Consider the following 17,017-nt stretch of genomic DNA (forward strand, 5'->3'; position numbering starts at 1 on the left):
ACTTCTTAATAATATTTTACTTCAGGGACTTCCGAAAAACAAGTTCAATAAGAAGCCATGCTGGTAGAGTGGAAAGTGACAATGTTGTGGACCACAGTTCAGCACAGTGCTTAACACTGCTCCCTAAGCACACTGGAACAGTCTATATTAGTGGGACTTGGCATTAGTGGCAATACTGTGAGTGCTGAAGTCAACCCAAAAATTAAGTGCCCTGCTGAACTGAGACCAAAGTAGTAGTCTAATCTGCAACTAGATTGATAGATTAGTTTTCTGTTGTTTTGTTGTTGTTGTTCACACTATTGTCTTTTCCATTTCTATGTAAAACTAAAGAAAACAAAAAAAATCCATAAAAATATTAATCTGATATGTAAATTGACAGGATTTTTTTTAAAAAAAGATGTTTTCAAAGTTGAATATATCAAACACAGAAAATGCTACTCCTGTATGTATTTATAGTTTTTCATTTATCTTTAAACCACAGTAACAAAACTGGCAGATGAGAGGAGGAAAGAAAATTGTATTATTGTAGATATCTTGCACTCAGAATCAATCCACCAAAGGAGTTTGAAGACCACAGAAGTCAATTTTAATTGCTGCAATGACTGATCTTTACTGCAGCACTAGTGGGAAAAGTTAGTCAAGTAGGATTTCAGTTAATCTGACAGTATTATAAAGCAGTATTACTGCCTCTGATTATTGGATGCAAAACTGCAGCCATCGTGATGCAAGAGTTCCGGGCTGGAACTTAGCCATCACTATACTGTTCTTCCTTCCCTTAGATTGAAAAGTCGGTAAGAACAACCACCAAAGCCCTTCAGACTTAAACAGCACAGGTATTTCTACAGCCTTAGATAAATACACCCACATGTACGATTGCACATACAAAAGAACAATATTGTCCTTACCTTCTAATGTAAAATACTTAAAGTGAACCACTTTGTTACCTCAGTCATTTGTTCTTAATGTATTAGAGGTTTGTAAGCATGGCATTCAGAAAACTCCAACAAAGATTTGTAGATGCTGTTCTCTACTAAAATTTATTTTCAAAATTAAATATTTTAATGATTCATAGAAAGGCAATAATCCAGTTGGAGATATGAAAAAAGGGTGAGATACAGTTAAATAATTTCTAAAATTCTCTGCTGGAGATGTAGTGGGATGTTCCTAGCTGATCTGTTATATCAAATGATGAAAAGTAATCTTACTGGTTGAATTATTTAACATTTACTTGATTGATAGCAGTACTTGTTTTCATAGAAATAAATATGTATTATAAATGGCATTACACATATGAGGCATAAAGGAACCTGGAATGCTGTTTTTTTTATAAAACATGAAGGGGGTACCTGGGACAATTGTGCCTTTGTGTATAAACTGTATGAACTTGTATTTGATGTAGATGCATCAGCTTTTGTGATACTTTGATCTTTATTTGTTACGAGTTCTTTATTCGGTTTTTGTCATCACTGTCTCGACCTGAGGAATAGCATGTCTGTAGTGGTTTTCAGAGATACTGGAAAAGCTTTAGGTATTCTATAAGACTGTTTTTTGAAGATTTTGGAAACTCTCCTCAAATGTGCTTTAATTGGGGAGGTATCGTAGGTCAGTTTGTGGTGAATTGGCCTCAGCTGGCAGCCAAGCACCCACACAACTGCTCGCTCACTGCCCGTGCAGCAGGGCCAGGGAGAGAATAGGAAGAACGGGACTGGGAAAGCTCATGAACTCCAAAATAGCGAAGCTGCTCACCAATTACTGTCACAGGCAAAACAGACTCCATTTGGGGACTTTAACTTCATTTATAGGCAATTAATATAAATACGCAATTACTGCATTGGGTATTGAGAAACAAAAAAGAGTTAGGGGGGGAAAAACCCTCCTCCTGCTTTCCCAGGCTCACCTTCACTCCAGACATCTCTATGCCCTCCTTGTTACCGCTGCAGGTTATGCTCTGTCCCTTTGCTGAGGTGGCAGGTGGCACAGAAGCTGGGGTCAGAACACAGCGGTTTGTCCCTGCTGCGCCTTCTCATACTTTTGTTCTACTGCTCCTTTCTTCTTACGTGTTTCCTCCTTACCAGTGTGGGTCTTCCATCGTTGCAGTCCCTCTGGGGGAGCAACTGCTTCAGCATGGGCTGATGCATTGGCTACAGCCTCTTTGGGGACGAGTCTTCTCTGCCGTGCAGTGCCTCCTCCTGTACTGGTCCAGTTGTTCCCTCATTCCCTCCTCCTAGGCATTTTCTGTCCTTTTATTAAAAATGTTTTCACAGAGGTGTCACCAGCTTGGCTGACAGGCTCAGCTGTGTCTGTCACGGTCCATTTGGATCTCTCCAATTTACAGGACAACATACTCTGTAAATTAAACTTTATTTTATAAGCTCATTAAGAAATATAACAAACAAACTACCTGTAACCATTTTCACAAGAAGGGACCCATTTTATGATCTAAAAGATAACAGTTTAATCATCAGCTACTCAAATTGATGATTTGGCTGATTATTTATGCTCCTACTTTTAAATATCCCACTTTTCTAGAGGAAGAAATGGTACTGAGCATGTTGTGAAGTGATACAAACTGTACTGGGTGAAACCAAAGTTCTATCCAAGCCATTATATTAAATAACGTACGGAATGCTTACAGAAGGAGTTTTAAAAGAAAGGAAAAGCTACCTGCTCCTTGGTATATACGGTTCACATATTGCAGAATTTCCACTAAATGAACATGTTCATTTGGTCAAATAAGATATTTTCTGAAATATGCTTTCCAGGGTTATTGCATTTTAGTTAATACTCAAGTATTTTTTGGAAGATGTAAATAAGTGTAGAATTTTCTTATTAACCAAAGCAAGGGGGGTGGAGGGGAGAAGCAGCTTTCAATCTCCCTTTCCTCATCTCCACTCTGCAAAACTACACGGGCTTTTGTTGCAAAGTCTTCAGGTCTTTTCAGAAATTTGTTTGCCTAGAAAAAACATGAGTTTTTACCTTAGGCTGTTTACATTTTTTTTTCTTTGAAAAATGTTATATTATTTTTTTTGTTATTGTTAAGATACTGCTCACCAAAAACATACTTGTACTGCAGTGTGAAAGGCTTTCAAGTTTTTTTTAAATAAAATGTTTTGTTCTAAACCAGACAAACCTTTAAGGTTTTTTTAATGTTTCTTCTTTATTGTCTTTTTTTTAATCAGTAATAGTTGATAAAGTTTACTTGATTTTTCAAGTATTTTTGATCATTCTGATATTGTTTTTCATTTAACTTTGACCATGAGTATTTGGAGCCCTAAAAGGAATTGTTGATAGTAGACAAAAAGGAAAAAGTTTAATATACATGGAAGGACATACTGTTTAAGGCCACTGGTTTTCTACCCTTGTCTCTAGTACTACATAGTTTTCAATCTCTCTCCTTTCACCCTTTCTCCCTCTCCACAAATAATTACTTCCTACTTCCTTTTGGAAATCCATTTTTATGAGAAGGTGGGGAATTGGGGAATATAAGAACTGTTATTTCCAGTATTTCATCCTTAATACCTGATATTTCCATTTCATCATGACTGCCTAGCAAGTCTGACATTCAGATCTGCTTTAGAGCTTCTTTTGCAAAGAGTGACATCTAGTTCCACAAAATCTGTGTAATGTCAGTCTTTGTGTGAATTGTCTGAGAGGTCAGCCCACAGGTACATTATATCCTCCTCCCAAAAAGGCATCATCACTAAAATCCTGATCTTATTGAACTCTTCAAGATTTCTGTGGGCTCTGGGTTTTATCATGGGTAAAAAAAAAAAAACAACCACATGTCTGTCCACTGATGGAAGTCCTGTCATTTCTGCAGTATGATAATGCCACCCGTAAGTGCAGGTAAAATAAACCTGAAGAGGTGAAGAGAGATCTCAGCTGTACATCATTTCTTTCGCAATGCAGGCTGGAATAGCATCCTTTGGGAGAGATACAAAATCATCCATCACTATACTGTAGTTTTCTTGCATTTAGTCGCATTAAACAAATCTTTGTAGGTTGATTCTTATGGTTTGTCACCAAAAGTCCTTGCAAGACTTTTTCTCTCACCAATTGTGTATTCACTACATTTCAAATTTTCCCTCTTTTCATGAACATATTCTGGCTGTGATTTTAACGGGGTCTGAGAGTTAGGTGCTTACTGCATGGGAGTATAAATATAGGGAGATCCCCCTGGGTCCCACTGACGAAAACCAGCTGTGAACAATTTAGTCCTGAGTAACACAAAAGGAACATTTTCATTTCCACACATGTATTTTCACTTCTGAATAGCGGAACACCATCTAGTTAGGCAGTTGCATGATTATCCCAAAGTGAAACAGCTGTCTCTGCTCTAATCTTGCCCTCCTATCCTTCCAATAAGGCTTTTGATTAACTTTTTATTCTTAGGATAGCAATTTGTACCGCGGATCTAATTAAGAACTTTATGTAACACAGCCAAAGTCCTCCTTTTGCAAGTCTGTCTCACCTCAGTCCTACTAATCTTGCAGCTTTCAGTATGGAGCATTCTGAAATGTCTGATATTTCAAGCTATCTCTTCTGGTTGAAAACAATTTCAGCTATTGAAAATCGGGAACAAGATTCATTTGATTCTTTTGTCCCGGTAAGGAAAACTGTAACATAACTCTAAAATAAGGCATGTTTTTAACATTTAAATTCTGAGAGTAGGCTTTTTTCTTTTTTCTTCTTTTTTTTCTTCTTTTTTTTTTTTTTTTTTTTGTGGGTGGGGGGATGGCTTAAACTGAACCTTTCTGTCGAGCTGAATGTACTTAGACCTCTGACCATAGGTCTTCTATGTTTCTTACTGATGAACGGGTGAGTGGGAAAGAACAGCCTTTTATAAAAACTGGTGATTTCTGGGGAGCAAATGCACAGTTCTATACATCTGGAGTTAAAAGATAGTGCCAATATTTCTATTTTATTGTTACTTTTATGATAAAGAAAAGAGATAGCTACATTACATATGATTCTTACTTCCATAAAACTACATAACTGAGATATAGTTTTTAAGTGCAGGACTATTTATTAACTGCATTTAATGAATACATATGGGCATTACTGCTTATTGCCAAATGACATACAGTAATATGATATTGTAGACTGTGAATAAAACAATTAAGTGTACTGATCTCTTCTATGTTTACATCAATATGTGTTACTAATTTTAATCATATTTGACTTTCAAATATTTTGAAAAAAACATTTTACTTATATTAGTGTCATGTGAACTGCAAATATTTGTTTTCCCATATGCAGTAGCAGATGCAGGATGATGCTTTTGGTGACCGGGTTAGGTAAGCCAGGCAGAGCATGCTGGAGAGGAAAGAAAACAATATCTTGCATTCTTCCACGTATCTTCATTTCATGTGAAATACAAATTTGATGGGATATCTTTAAATGAAAATATACTAATATTGTGCAGAAGAGACATATATCTGACCTGTTAAGTATCTTACCAACAACCAGATCAATTATTAAGGTACTAACTACATCAGCTCAGCATTGAACTAATAAATGAGCAAAACTAAGTGCCTTCAAACACCAGATGGGCTGACAGCAAAAGATGCTTGGACCCCTGTTTGTGTATGAGTAGAGATCTTATGCTATAACCGAAAAAGACATTTCAAAATGTGTCAGAAAGCATATAGTAGCACGTGAAGGATAGGCTGACTTTAACTTTAGAGTCTTGATTTCTCCTTGTTACTGCTGCCCTAAAAAACCTGGTGCCTCCCGTAGATTCTGTGTTGTTCTTGCTGTAATACTTTCTATGTCATTTTTCTCCCGTTCCTCTGAAGCACACGATGTTCCCATTTCTTGTCCTCCCAACCAAACATTTATTTAGTATCAGGGTCAGGTCTGCAGTGGGGTTTTTATGTGTTAGTACTCAGAATTGGTGCACCTGCCTGTGAAGTTGGTTAGCTTTTGGAAAGGACCATCAGATTAGGTGTTAATTTTCCCCAGACGTCCTATGGCGAAAGTCAGGATTTACAACAGGCTGAGAATGGTAAATGTGATATTTCTGCCAGGCGTCATGATTTACTGGATGAGGGGGGTGTGTTTGAAAATTTTCCATTTCATTTGGAGGGTGGAATCGGTGTCTAAATGGCAGGTAGGAGGAGACTGGATCTGTCCAAAGGGTGCTTTGGTAAAGGCTGCCTCGTGTCTGAATGTCAATTGCTTGAGATAGATGTTGGGCTCGTTTTGGAGGTTGAAGCACTGTTGCAAAGGTGCAAGGGAAACCTGAATTCCTAAATCTGTGTATTTTCAGGACTGTGCTCTGATTCCAATGGCTATATTCTACTTACATCCTGCCTTAAGCAGCCAGCTCCATTTGTGTTACTAAGTGCTATGTTTAGTCCTTTTCCAGGTGTTCTCTCCTGGCACCTGATATATACATAACTTCCACTGCTTGCTTTGTCAGGAATGTTTTCTTTTTCCCTCCTAACAGTAATCAAAGCTTATTTCTGAAAGTTATCTCCTGGAGCTTTTCCAGAGAAAAAAACCCACCATCATATCAGAGACAGACATCCAGGAGCTGCTTGTTGTTATTGTTGTTGTTGCTGTTGTTGTTGTTATTGCTATTATTATTATTATAAGAAGAAGAAGAAGAGGCTGCCTTGATGTGATGAACCATTTAATGTTCCAGTGTTTTGGGGGATCGTGTAAATGCATGAAAGGTTGTTGTGACATTTGAAGTTGTCCTAACTGATTTGCAAACCCGCCTTCTCAATCTTTGTAGATCAGTTCTGGCAGTTTTCAGGGTTTGTGTCCCTGTGACTGTTACATTCATTCTTCAACACACTGACAGTTGAGAGGTCAATGTTGTCTTTGTGTGAAAGGAAGGTGGTTTCATTTTTGGGATAAATGGCTTTTAGTTATACACATTCACACAGTAAAGCCAGAGAGCGCAGAATTTTCCTAGTCCTGTCCAGGTCACTGTTCTTAATGTATTTGAATAGTAGCATCCTAGATTTTTGTGTTTTACACAGCAGAAAGTATGTCTTGAAATCAGTAGCTAAAAGTTATCCTATAATCTAAGAACAATCATATTTCAAAGTAGTGCCTTGTGCTACTGTTTGTGAGCGCCTCATCAGTAAAAATGCTGTGTTACTTGCTGCTAGATAAGTCACTATTAAAATTCCCAAATCTATTTTAATTCAGTTTAAGATAATAATTTTTTACACAGTGTTTCTGCATCCAATTCTAGCCAAAACAACACTGTTCAGAAATGACAGAATGCTAAAATATAAAGATGGGGAAAGACCTCACAGGTCACGTTGCCCATCTGTCAGAATGTGAGTAGTGCCTACAGTAAGTATTTTAGTGTTTAGTCTAAGATTATACAAAGAGTTTTAGGCAATAGGGCCTCTATCTCTCCTCTAGGGAGATTATACTATAGTTTGTTCAATTTGTCACACAGTTGTATCAGTGTATAAAATCTGCTTGCCTGCCCTTGGCATGAAATTGAAAAATATTCCCACGTTAAAAATAGCAAATATTTGTTGAAAAACAGGCAAATATAATCTCCTGGTATGAAGTGTTTCTCAGCATCAGTCATAACATCAAAGAAATTTTTTTTGACACTTCTTCCTTTTTAGTTCAAATTTTTAGGTCTGTATTCTTAGTATTGATACACCTATTTGCATCCCTAATATAATTTTGTTAGGTTCACGAGTATGCTTTTCCCTTGATCATTTCCTGACAGGAATTGCCATAATTTTTTTCCAGGCCTATAATTTTGATTTAATTAAAGTGTATTTTTAAGGTCCTATACAAGTTCTCTGAAAGACTATCAGTCTTGCTATATCCTCTAGTCATGTTGTTTGGGCTTCCCAAACTTAATAATGGCCCCAGGCACTTTCTTTATTTAAGCAATGACATATTGTAGAGCTACTTTTATGGCACTGTTCCTACTCATCTCAAGTTCAGACCCTTTACATTGTTTCATTATTCTACAAACCTATGGTGCCACATTGCATTGATTTTGTGTTTTGAATTTTTTTGGTAAATGTTATTTCTAAGAATTTAAGTGGTTGACAGCAATAGCATCTTAATAGACTATATGTTAGGAGAAGAAGGTATAGCTTTCCTTCTCTGTGGAAAGGTCCTCTATGAACAATAATCAGTTGCTACTTCGTGTGTTTCTATTTTCACACGGTAACTTAACTCTCCTTGTGGCTGCAGTACTGTTGCTACTTCCTCATTGTTGCTCCCACTACTCAAGTCAATATTTTCTTTCATAACCGAAGACCTTGTTCTTTTACTTTCTTTTGCTGTTACAGTCTCACCTCCAATACAGGTTTCGTATATTTATCTGAAAATAGGATGAATAAATAAAAGGTACTTGAAGAAATGTCTGTTCTACAGTGAAATTTCAGAACAGGTGTATTGCAGGCAAAGCAGACTTGACTTAGGGAATTTAACTTTATTGCCAGTTAACATAAACATTTTATTATTGAGTTTGGGTATTGAGAAACAAAGGTGACAAACAGTCAAATTAACACTTCAGGGAAAGTGGTTTTTGCCAGACTCAGCTCCACTCCAGACACCTCTCCTCCTCCTAGTTACCGCTGCAGGTCACACTCCATCCCTCCAGTGAGGTGAGGGTGGCACAGGGGGTTGGGTTTGGGGTCAAGGCATGGTGGTTTATCTCTGCCCCTCCCTTTTCCTCACCCTTTTCCTCTTATTACTTGTTTCTTCTGCTCCAGCATGGGCCCTCCATGGGCTGCAGTCTCTTCAGGGCGTTACCTGCTCCCCCGCAGCAGGCCACAGCCCGCGCTTCCTCAGGGGCGCCACGCACCACAGCTGATTGGCTCAGGGGCACCGCCCACTCTGCTGATTGGCTCAGCCGTGCCCCGCCGTGGGTCTGGCGTGAAGCCGGTAGCAACCGGCTGTGCCCAGCCCGGGGCAGCCCCGGCCGCATGCCACAGAGGCCCCGCCGAGCCCCTTCCTCCCGAAGCCCTGCTGCTTGTGCCAGGCGGAAGGCGGGCAGGTACAATATGATCTTTGTGTTTCAGTAGGGCATATTCCTTGAGAGGCCCTTGAATGTGCCAGATTAAGGAATAACTAGATCCAAAGTCTAGATATCGGACTGTTTGATTTGTGGGGGTTTTTTCCCTCTGTGTAAATTTGTCAACTATGAGGGAAATCAGTCCTAAAACCAAAAAGAAAATGGCATATATTTCCACCATCTGTCCTAAAAAAAAAGATTGCGCCGTCCTAAAGGGACCATTCACTTTTTTTTGGTAACGACCTGATGGTATTACACAGATTCACGAGGAGAGTCCCTGCTAAGCTCGGCAGCCAGCCATGCTCCCGCCGGCTCCTACAGTCGGTAAGATCATGGGAAAAGAGGCAGCTCTGGCATGCGCTGTCCTGCAAGTCACCCACCGAGCAGTCAATCTCTCAGGCAGAAGGATGTCGGTGAGAAAACAGAGATGAAAAATGGTTGGCAAGTCCTATAGTAAAATACCAAATAGTTGTAATTTATGTAACAGGGTGTCTCCATTGAGAAATGTATTTTATGCCACATAAGGCAAAACCCTGTAACATGCCTGACTTACCCCAAACCCTGGCTAGCTTCACTTTACACACTGATGTTTGTTATCTTTTGATATAACGTACTATGAGTGCAGTGCTCCTGCAGTGATTTAGGGTTTGAAATGAACTGTCAGCGAGCGATATATTTGGAATTATTTTGTTAATTTTATTCATCACGTAGTGATTCTGGGACATGAAGGGACACTCTGGGACATCAATTAAAACTTTTCCGAAGAACGTTAGGTTTGAAGTTTACTTCCACTGACATAAAAATCAAAACCCTCTTTGCTCCAGTACAGACCAATTTGACTTTGAGTTTATTGCAGATATTAAAAATCAAGTTTAATTATTTAAGTTCTTCCTAGAGTTAAATATGCCTTGGTTAAGTGAAAGGATTCAGCAAAATAGCTTTGCTCCTACTCAGACTTAGCCAGAATCAGTGAGTTAAGCTGATGCATTTTATGGACCACAGTAACTCCCAGCTCTTCTGGCAACTTCAGTGCTGAAACAGGACCAGTGGTGATTTTGCTGCTTCTGTTACACCCCAGAACCTTCCTAAGACTCTATTAGACACTTTCTTCTGTATTTCTAATTCTCTTCTCTCTATGGAGAGTTTTAGCTGTACCACCAGTCCACCCTTGGCAGCGATTCCATTATTTTGGGGCTGCTGTACACACTGCTCAATATAACTGATTGAAACATTAGTGTTCAGGAACTATTCTTTGGAATTTATGTTGTGATAAGCCTCTTTGAATAGATACTGAATTCTGTTAAAAGTAATTTCCCCATTTCACATTTAGTTTCACATTCACTTTCTTTTTTGTTGTCTTCATCTGAATTATAATTTTTAATCCGTTTATTTCTGTGGTTTTGCGGCTGGTTATAAAAATCTCCAAGCAGGAATAAATGATATACTCAACCTGCAGGTACTTCAGGCTTTAAAATGTGACAAATAAGAGACTGGATTAACTGTTTTGTGAACTTGGTATACTGTGATTTTCAAAGGAAAAAGTGAGTGATACACCCTTCAGTTTTGAAGAGGGAAATAACAGGTGTGGGTTTTGCTTTGGTTTCATTTTCCTCTCTGGAAGTTTTATCTTTGTGCACATCAAGGTTGAATCATGCATGGCAGCATGCAGCTGGGTCAAATAGGATGCCTAAAAACTGGGGACATGCTCTTTTCCTATGTCTATGTGCTTACATGTGTATGTGCACGTTTGAATGCACACAGGTGTCTGTTTATACATACATATGTACACATACACACTTATCACTTAGTCTTGATAGTTTCTGTAGAAGTTTAAAATCCACTTGGAGAGAAAATATTTTTATATACTCATTAATATATTTTCAGGTTAAAAGAACTTGACAGGTATTTGAGATAACTTTCCTGGGTTTTTTTTTGTTGTGCAGCTCTTCTTGAGGTTTACACTGATTTATAAAAAATCTGCACCAATCCATGGTTAATGCTTAGGCAAACTGTAGAAAAGTTCAGTAGCTAACGCTTCAGAAAAAATGGAAATGCTCAAGTCAGTGAGACCATTTGCCATTGTTAACAAGTCTGTGGATAGCATAAGCATCTTGTGTAAATTTTTTTTCCTGGATTTTTGATTTCTGGATACTTAGCTAATGCGCTTTAAAAATAACATACAAAAAAAAAAATCTGAAAGAAGAATATTAAATTGTTTAATTGTTTCTAAATTATTTTTGCTTACTATTGCTTTCACAAACCTGCTGGCTAAATGCAGGCATGCTGTATAAATCCTGCCATGAGAAAAGTAAAACTAATACTGTGTAGAAAAATGCTAGCTTAAATTTTGACTCCATTGAAGCAGATCAGTGTTTTACTGTTAACTTCAGTTATTGCAAAGACTTTAAACCATAAATTTTTAGATCTGATAGATGTAGTAGAATGTCATTAAGATGTTTAAAATGGAAGATGTAACCTGTTTTGGTAATTGCATAGGAGAAAGTAAGTTAGCTTAGCTCTTATGTTTTCAGTAGCATCACTCCATAACACTATTTTTGCAGTCTGTCTTTCCACTAATATTTATTGTAGTGGCAAGATTTTTCAAATATTTCATATTTTTATAAAATCATTTGAACAACATAAAATCTGGAAAAAAATGTACACATATCAGATGTCAGAGTTTTGAAGATAATACACTTATAAAAAGACCATATGGGATGTATTTCCATTTTTGTTCTTGATTCTAAAGTTTCCATATTGAGACTTAAGAACATAGAAACTGCCATTGCCTGGATTGGTTAAAGCTGTTATTTTCCTAAGAGATGTGCTTTGACACCGACTTTGGGGAAAGTTCTGAAGCACAGGGGAGATCAGATCAGAGATCAGAGCAGAGATCTATATAATAAATGAATGTTACTGCCCATTCACTTTCAAAAGGCCATGAACACGTGCTGAAGTGGTGTATCTAAAGCCAGGATTTAGCCCTAAATTTCTGGTCAAAGCTAGAGCACTAGTGTAAGACGTGTTGCAACAATTTCTTTTGCGAGTCAGCAGAGATGTGATAATGGGACCTCTGTGTGAGTCTTAGTATGGCATTTGGCATCCTAGAATGGGACAGATTAATCTACCCTGTCTAGCAATAGGAAAGTTATCACCTCAAAATCTAATGGTTTATAACATTTAGTTGAATAATATCTTCACTGGAAATTCAGATGTACCATAATTATCCCTCATTCTCTACAGAGCTTTTCGCATTGACATTTCTGTGTCCTTCACTGGATCTGATATCTGGCAAAAATTACCATTATGTTAATCATTGCTAATTTAAAATGCTAATAGGCAGTATCAGTACAGGTGAAACTTCAACAACTGTAAACAGGTGCTTTCTTGCCACTCCCTCTTGCAGGCTGTGGATCCACATAGACATGGTAGCTTTTACTTAGGTCTGAATCCTGTTTTGCTTAAAGAATGCCACAGCTAACACATTTTTAAATAGGAAGTTATTCCTGCAGATTAAATAAAAAACAATGCAAAGCCCCAAGCCCAAAACCAAGGCCACCTTCTTTGAAAGGTATGATTTACCCTTAAATTAAATGGCTTTATATGAGGTTGCATTATATACATAGAGAAAAGTCTCAAGGATTTCTTGAGGCATTTTTCTTCTTTTCTTGAAAGCTGCAGCCTGCAAGCAAAGCTGCTTTTGACTTCTGATTTATGTCTCTAAGTAGGGGTAGGATTGTTTGCTGAAAATTCATTCTTTAGATGTTCAAAGAGGCTCCCTATCTTTTATATTTTCTGTTTAATAACAAGCAGATGACTTTTTCTCCTTCGCAGTCTTACAGTTTGTAATTCAGTAGTAAACAGACGAAAGGTTCTGTGTGTTCTGTGATCTTGAGGCCTCATAGCATGTCAGAGAATTACTGTTTTGACATCTAAATTATTGTTTAATGTTTCCTGCCATTGTGTGTAAATGTAAATCTATTTCTTGCAGTTGTGAAAGGAACTTTTGAAAATATGAAATTAATTTAAACTAATTCAGCGTTATCTTCTGAAGGCCTCAGTCTGACACGTTTTATCTGAGTGATGCAGTGTGCTCTATTCATGTACAAATACAGAGGCTGCTCCACTTCATATTATTAAGATCTAGAATACTAACATTTTGAAGTAAAATAAAACTGTAAAAAAAAAAAAGGAAATAAAAATTCCAGAGGGTGTTTTAGAATTTAGGGCTGGCTACCTGCAAAGATGAGCCCTTAACTGTGATGTACAGTCCACAGAGTCAAATGTCTGCAAAAGATAGTAATAAGCCACTGGCAACTCAACTTTTTAAATGTTAATACATACACTGTTGTATTATTCTAGATTTTACCACCTTTATTTTGAGGTTACTTAAATGTGGTAATATAGATAATGATGGTGATTTCTTAACAGGAAAACAAGCATTTGACAGTTCTGAGTCAAATTAAAGTTAAAATCACAGCTAGTTGTAAATATAGGTGGATAGTTTAAAAATGATGACTTTTTATTTTTTTTAATGTTTTCTGGTTAAGAAGTAATGTGCTGTGCTTGTTATTTATAAAATGGTTACCATATACCTATGCAAGTAGTTTCATGGTCTGGTGTTGAATACAGCACTGCATAGTAGGAACAGTTAAAACAAGGAGTTATGAATGAAAAAGAATGAAATCAAGTATAATATGGATAATATATAAAACTGTTAATGCTATAAGTCAAACCAGTTAATCTGGATAATGCTGGCACTCATGGGAGAGGGAAAGTTCATCTTGTCTGAGAGGTGTAAGTCATGTCATACACCTGCAGAGAATTTGGTAGCAAGGTAAATGTTCATGAACTAGAGGGTGTCCCTTTTTGTTCTGTTTCTACTGGCTTCTAGTGCTTCCACTACATCTTGCTTTTAAGTTGTGCTTTTGGTGGAAAAGCAACTAGACTTTCTGACTCGCTGCAAGCAGAACAATCTTATATATATTTGTGGAAGCAAAGTCTGTTGTGCTCAAGTCCTTTAAGAAGAAGAAAAAGAAATCTTCCTTTTTTTTTTTTTTCCCCCCCAAAGCTATTCAAGTTTTGTCCCAGCTTTGCCAATCTGTCACTGCAGCTGTCAGTGTGATGCCTTTTCTTCAAAGCACAGAGATGGCTCAGCTGAGAGCACTGCTTCTAGTCAAGGGCAGAAAAAAGGTCTGGACAGGGAGCAGTAGGTATAAAGCTGACAGCCCACATGGTACATTGTCAGCATAACATAATACTGAATATATAGGTAAGAATAAGGGCAGAAAGGGAAGTGCATGAGGAATGGGGAAAACAGGATCATTCAAATTCAGTAAAATTCCCTCTTTTGCTGATTAGTTTGGATTTATTTTGCAGCTGCAGAATTGTGAATATGTTCACGAAGGCGTCTTCCCATCTTTAAAATCTGATTGCAAAGTCTGGGAGCCCTCTACACACTACCTGACTTAAAAGAGGGCTGTCTCATTCATGAGCTAATTACCACTAGTTTGAATTCATCCTGCAAGTTAGGCAATTAGACATGTAAAATTCTAAAAGTCCCAACATATGTATAGATTATTTAGTTCTTGGCCAACCATCATCCCTCTTAAAACTTTGAACAATTAAGCCAGTTTTGCTAGTTGTTTTATTGCTAAGAAAAGCTAGGTAAAGAGTAATTGAATGTCTTGTTTAAGACTTCAGAGCGGGTCAAAGGGCAGAGCTAGGAATAAAGTAATTATCTTTGTCTTTGAGAAATCCATTTCTTCTCATCTGGTCTCAGACTTAGATAGATAGTTTATATATGTGTAGGTGTATAAGTTGTGGCAGATAAGAGGCAGTGCTGTCTCAAAGACAGTAGGTAGAGCTTCGGGAGAGAATCTAGAAACCCTTTTGCGTGCTTTTGTTAATTTATTCACATAAAGCATCTTTTATGTGAATAAAGGAAGGATACTAAAGGAAGTATCCTTGGTGGGCTGATGAACTCTATGATAGATTTATCAGTGTCCTCTATAAGAAGTGTGCAGATATCTGGGTACCTTTTCTAAGAATTTGGGGAATCAGTGCATGTGACGTGTTTTTACTCAGAATATAGAGACGTCATCCTAGAAGTAAAATCCTTCTGACTCCCTGTTGCTACTATCTTCCCTTGACCTATCCTTTGAGTAACTTCACTTTGATTACAAGGCTTTTTTGATGCTATTGTGTACTCCACGACTAGCAGTATATGTAGGGCTCTTTCCAGTGGTTGCAAACTCTCTTCTCTACTCTGCATGATTAAAGCCTCCTACTTCTATTTAAAGCACAAGTTACAAACAGGGCATAACTAATAAAATCATCTCCATTTCCTGCACTTAAACGCAGTATTTTAGCTCAGGAGCTATTACCATATATTAGAGAGACAGAAGCAAAATATTTGTATTAAATCAGCTTTCCCGGGGGGGCAGGGGGGGGGAGAGGGAAGAAAACCCCAAATCACCACACAGACTTGCTGTCCCACACATGCACAGATAGGAACAGGAGGAACAGAAAAGGAAAATGCACTGATGATATTAGTTGTGAGTGAATGGTTATAGTCACTATAAACATCTGAAACTATTGCTCTGTGGATTTTCTCAAGCTCATCTGTCTGATTAGGATGAATACCTCAGTAGGAGAAAATTATGTTTGATAGTTAAGTTCAGCTCTTCCAGTCAGTAAAGAATACAGTAAACACTATGTTAAAATGAACCCTGAAAGGTGTTCTTCCTTGAAAGCAAATTCTTTACAGGCTCTGTAGGAAGGCGAGGCAGGGAAGGATCCCACTATTCAGAGGAGCAGCTTAAATGCTCAGGCTTTTGCTGTGGAAAGGATGACAGGCCAAATGAGAACCTGGGGGTCAGGATTAGGTAGGAAGATAACAAATGGAAACATCCTGGTTGGTGCCTCCAGGAAGCCTTGTCAAGGCTTATGAAGGCAGAGGGAGGTGATTACAAAGAGACAGATCAATTTACGAAGGGTAAATTGTGCCTTGCCAACCTGACAGCTTTCCATGATGAGATGACTAGCTCTGTGGATGAAGGGAAATCAGTAGGTGTCATTTGCCATGATTTTAGCAAGGCTTTCAGCACAAATTCTCAGGTTTGTAGCCGAATGAGAGAAAGAGAGAGAGGTGTTGGACTCGATGATCTTAAAGGTCTTTTCCAACCTGAACAGTTGTCTGATTCTATGATTTTGTTGCAAATGGATGGATGTACTAGAAGATGAGTGGGATGCTGTCTAGACCTCCAGACCCAAAGGGTAATGGTCAGCAATTCAGTAACTGATTCAGTGGTCAGCAAGACCAGTAACTGATGACAAGGTACTTGTGGTGTTTCTACAGATACTGATGCTAATGCTGTTTAACATCTTCATTAATTACCAGAATGATTAGATAGAGTGCACTGTCAGCAAGGTTTTAGATAACACCAGACTGGGCAGTGCAGGGGATACAGCTGGACAGCCATTCAGAGGGAGTTGCCACTCAACAGGCAGGAGAAATGGGCTGAGAGGAATCTCATGAAATTCAGTGACAACAGGCAGGAGGAGTTCCTGCACCTGGACAGAATAAAAGATGCAGGAGTCCCAGCCAGGCACAGTCTGGGTAGGCAGCAGCTTTGTAGAGTGGAGAACAAATTGCACGTGAGCCAGCCATGTGCCCCTGCAGTGGTGAAGGCTAACAGCAAACTGGGCTGCACTAATAACAGCCCAGGCAGTGGCTTGAGGAACATCTAGTCATCACCTGTGAGACTGCATCAGGAGTACCATGTCCCATTCTAGGTTCCCCAATATGCCAGCATGTGTTGGGTGAGGGATACCTAAGACAGTGCACACCACAGTGACTGGGTCTGGTGCACAGGACATTCAAGAAAAGAGAGCTCAGTTTGTTCAGAAGAGGCTGTGGGAAGAATTTAATTGCAGAGGCTGTGGGAAGAATCTAATTGCTGTCTTCAACCATCTAAGGGAAGGTCAGAGAGGAGACAAAGC

The 17,017-nt window shown here is 38.3% G+C and overlaps 1 protein-coding gene across 19 annotated transcripts in view; it reads left to right on the plus strand.

Moving 5' to 3' along the window:
- The window catches only part of DLG2 (discs large MAGUK scaffold protein 2), a 1,042,746-nt gene that overhangs the window by 596,548 nt on the left and 429,181 nt on the right, over window positions 1–17,017 (plus strand). The window contains exon 1 of one of the 19 annotated variants that reach the window (XM_040583257.1): window positions 4,510–4,606. The exons of the other annotated variants lie outside the window; for them this stretch is intronic. Coding sequence (XP_040439191.1) covers window positions 4,517–4,606 — 90 coding nt within the window. The 5' untranslated portion in view covers window positions 4,510–4,516. Of the gene's footprint in view, window positions 1–4,509; window positions 4,607–17,017 lie in introns of those variants that run through there. 19 annotated transcript variants of the gene reach the window in all.

This window comes from Falco naumanni, chromosome 2, assembly GCF_017639655.2.
Source record: "Falco naumanni isolate bFalNau1 chromosome 2, bFalNau1.pat, whole genome shotgun sequence".
Classification (NCBI taxonomy): Eukaryota; Metazoa; Chordata; class Aves; order Falconiformes; family Falconidae; genus Falco; species Falco naumanni.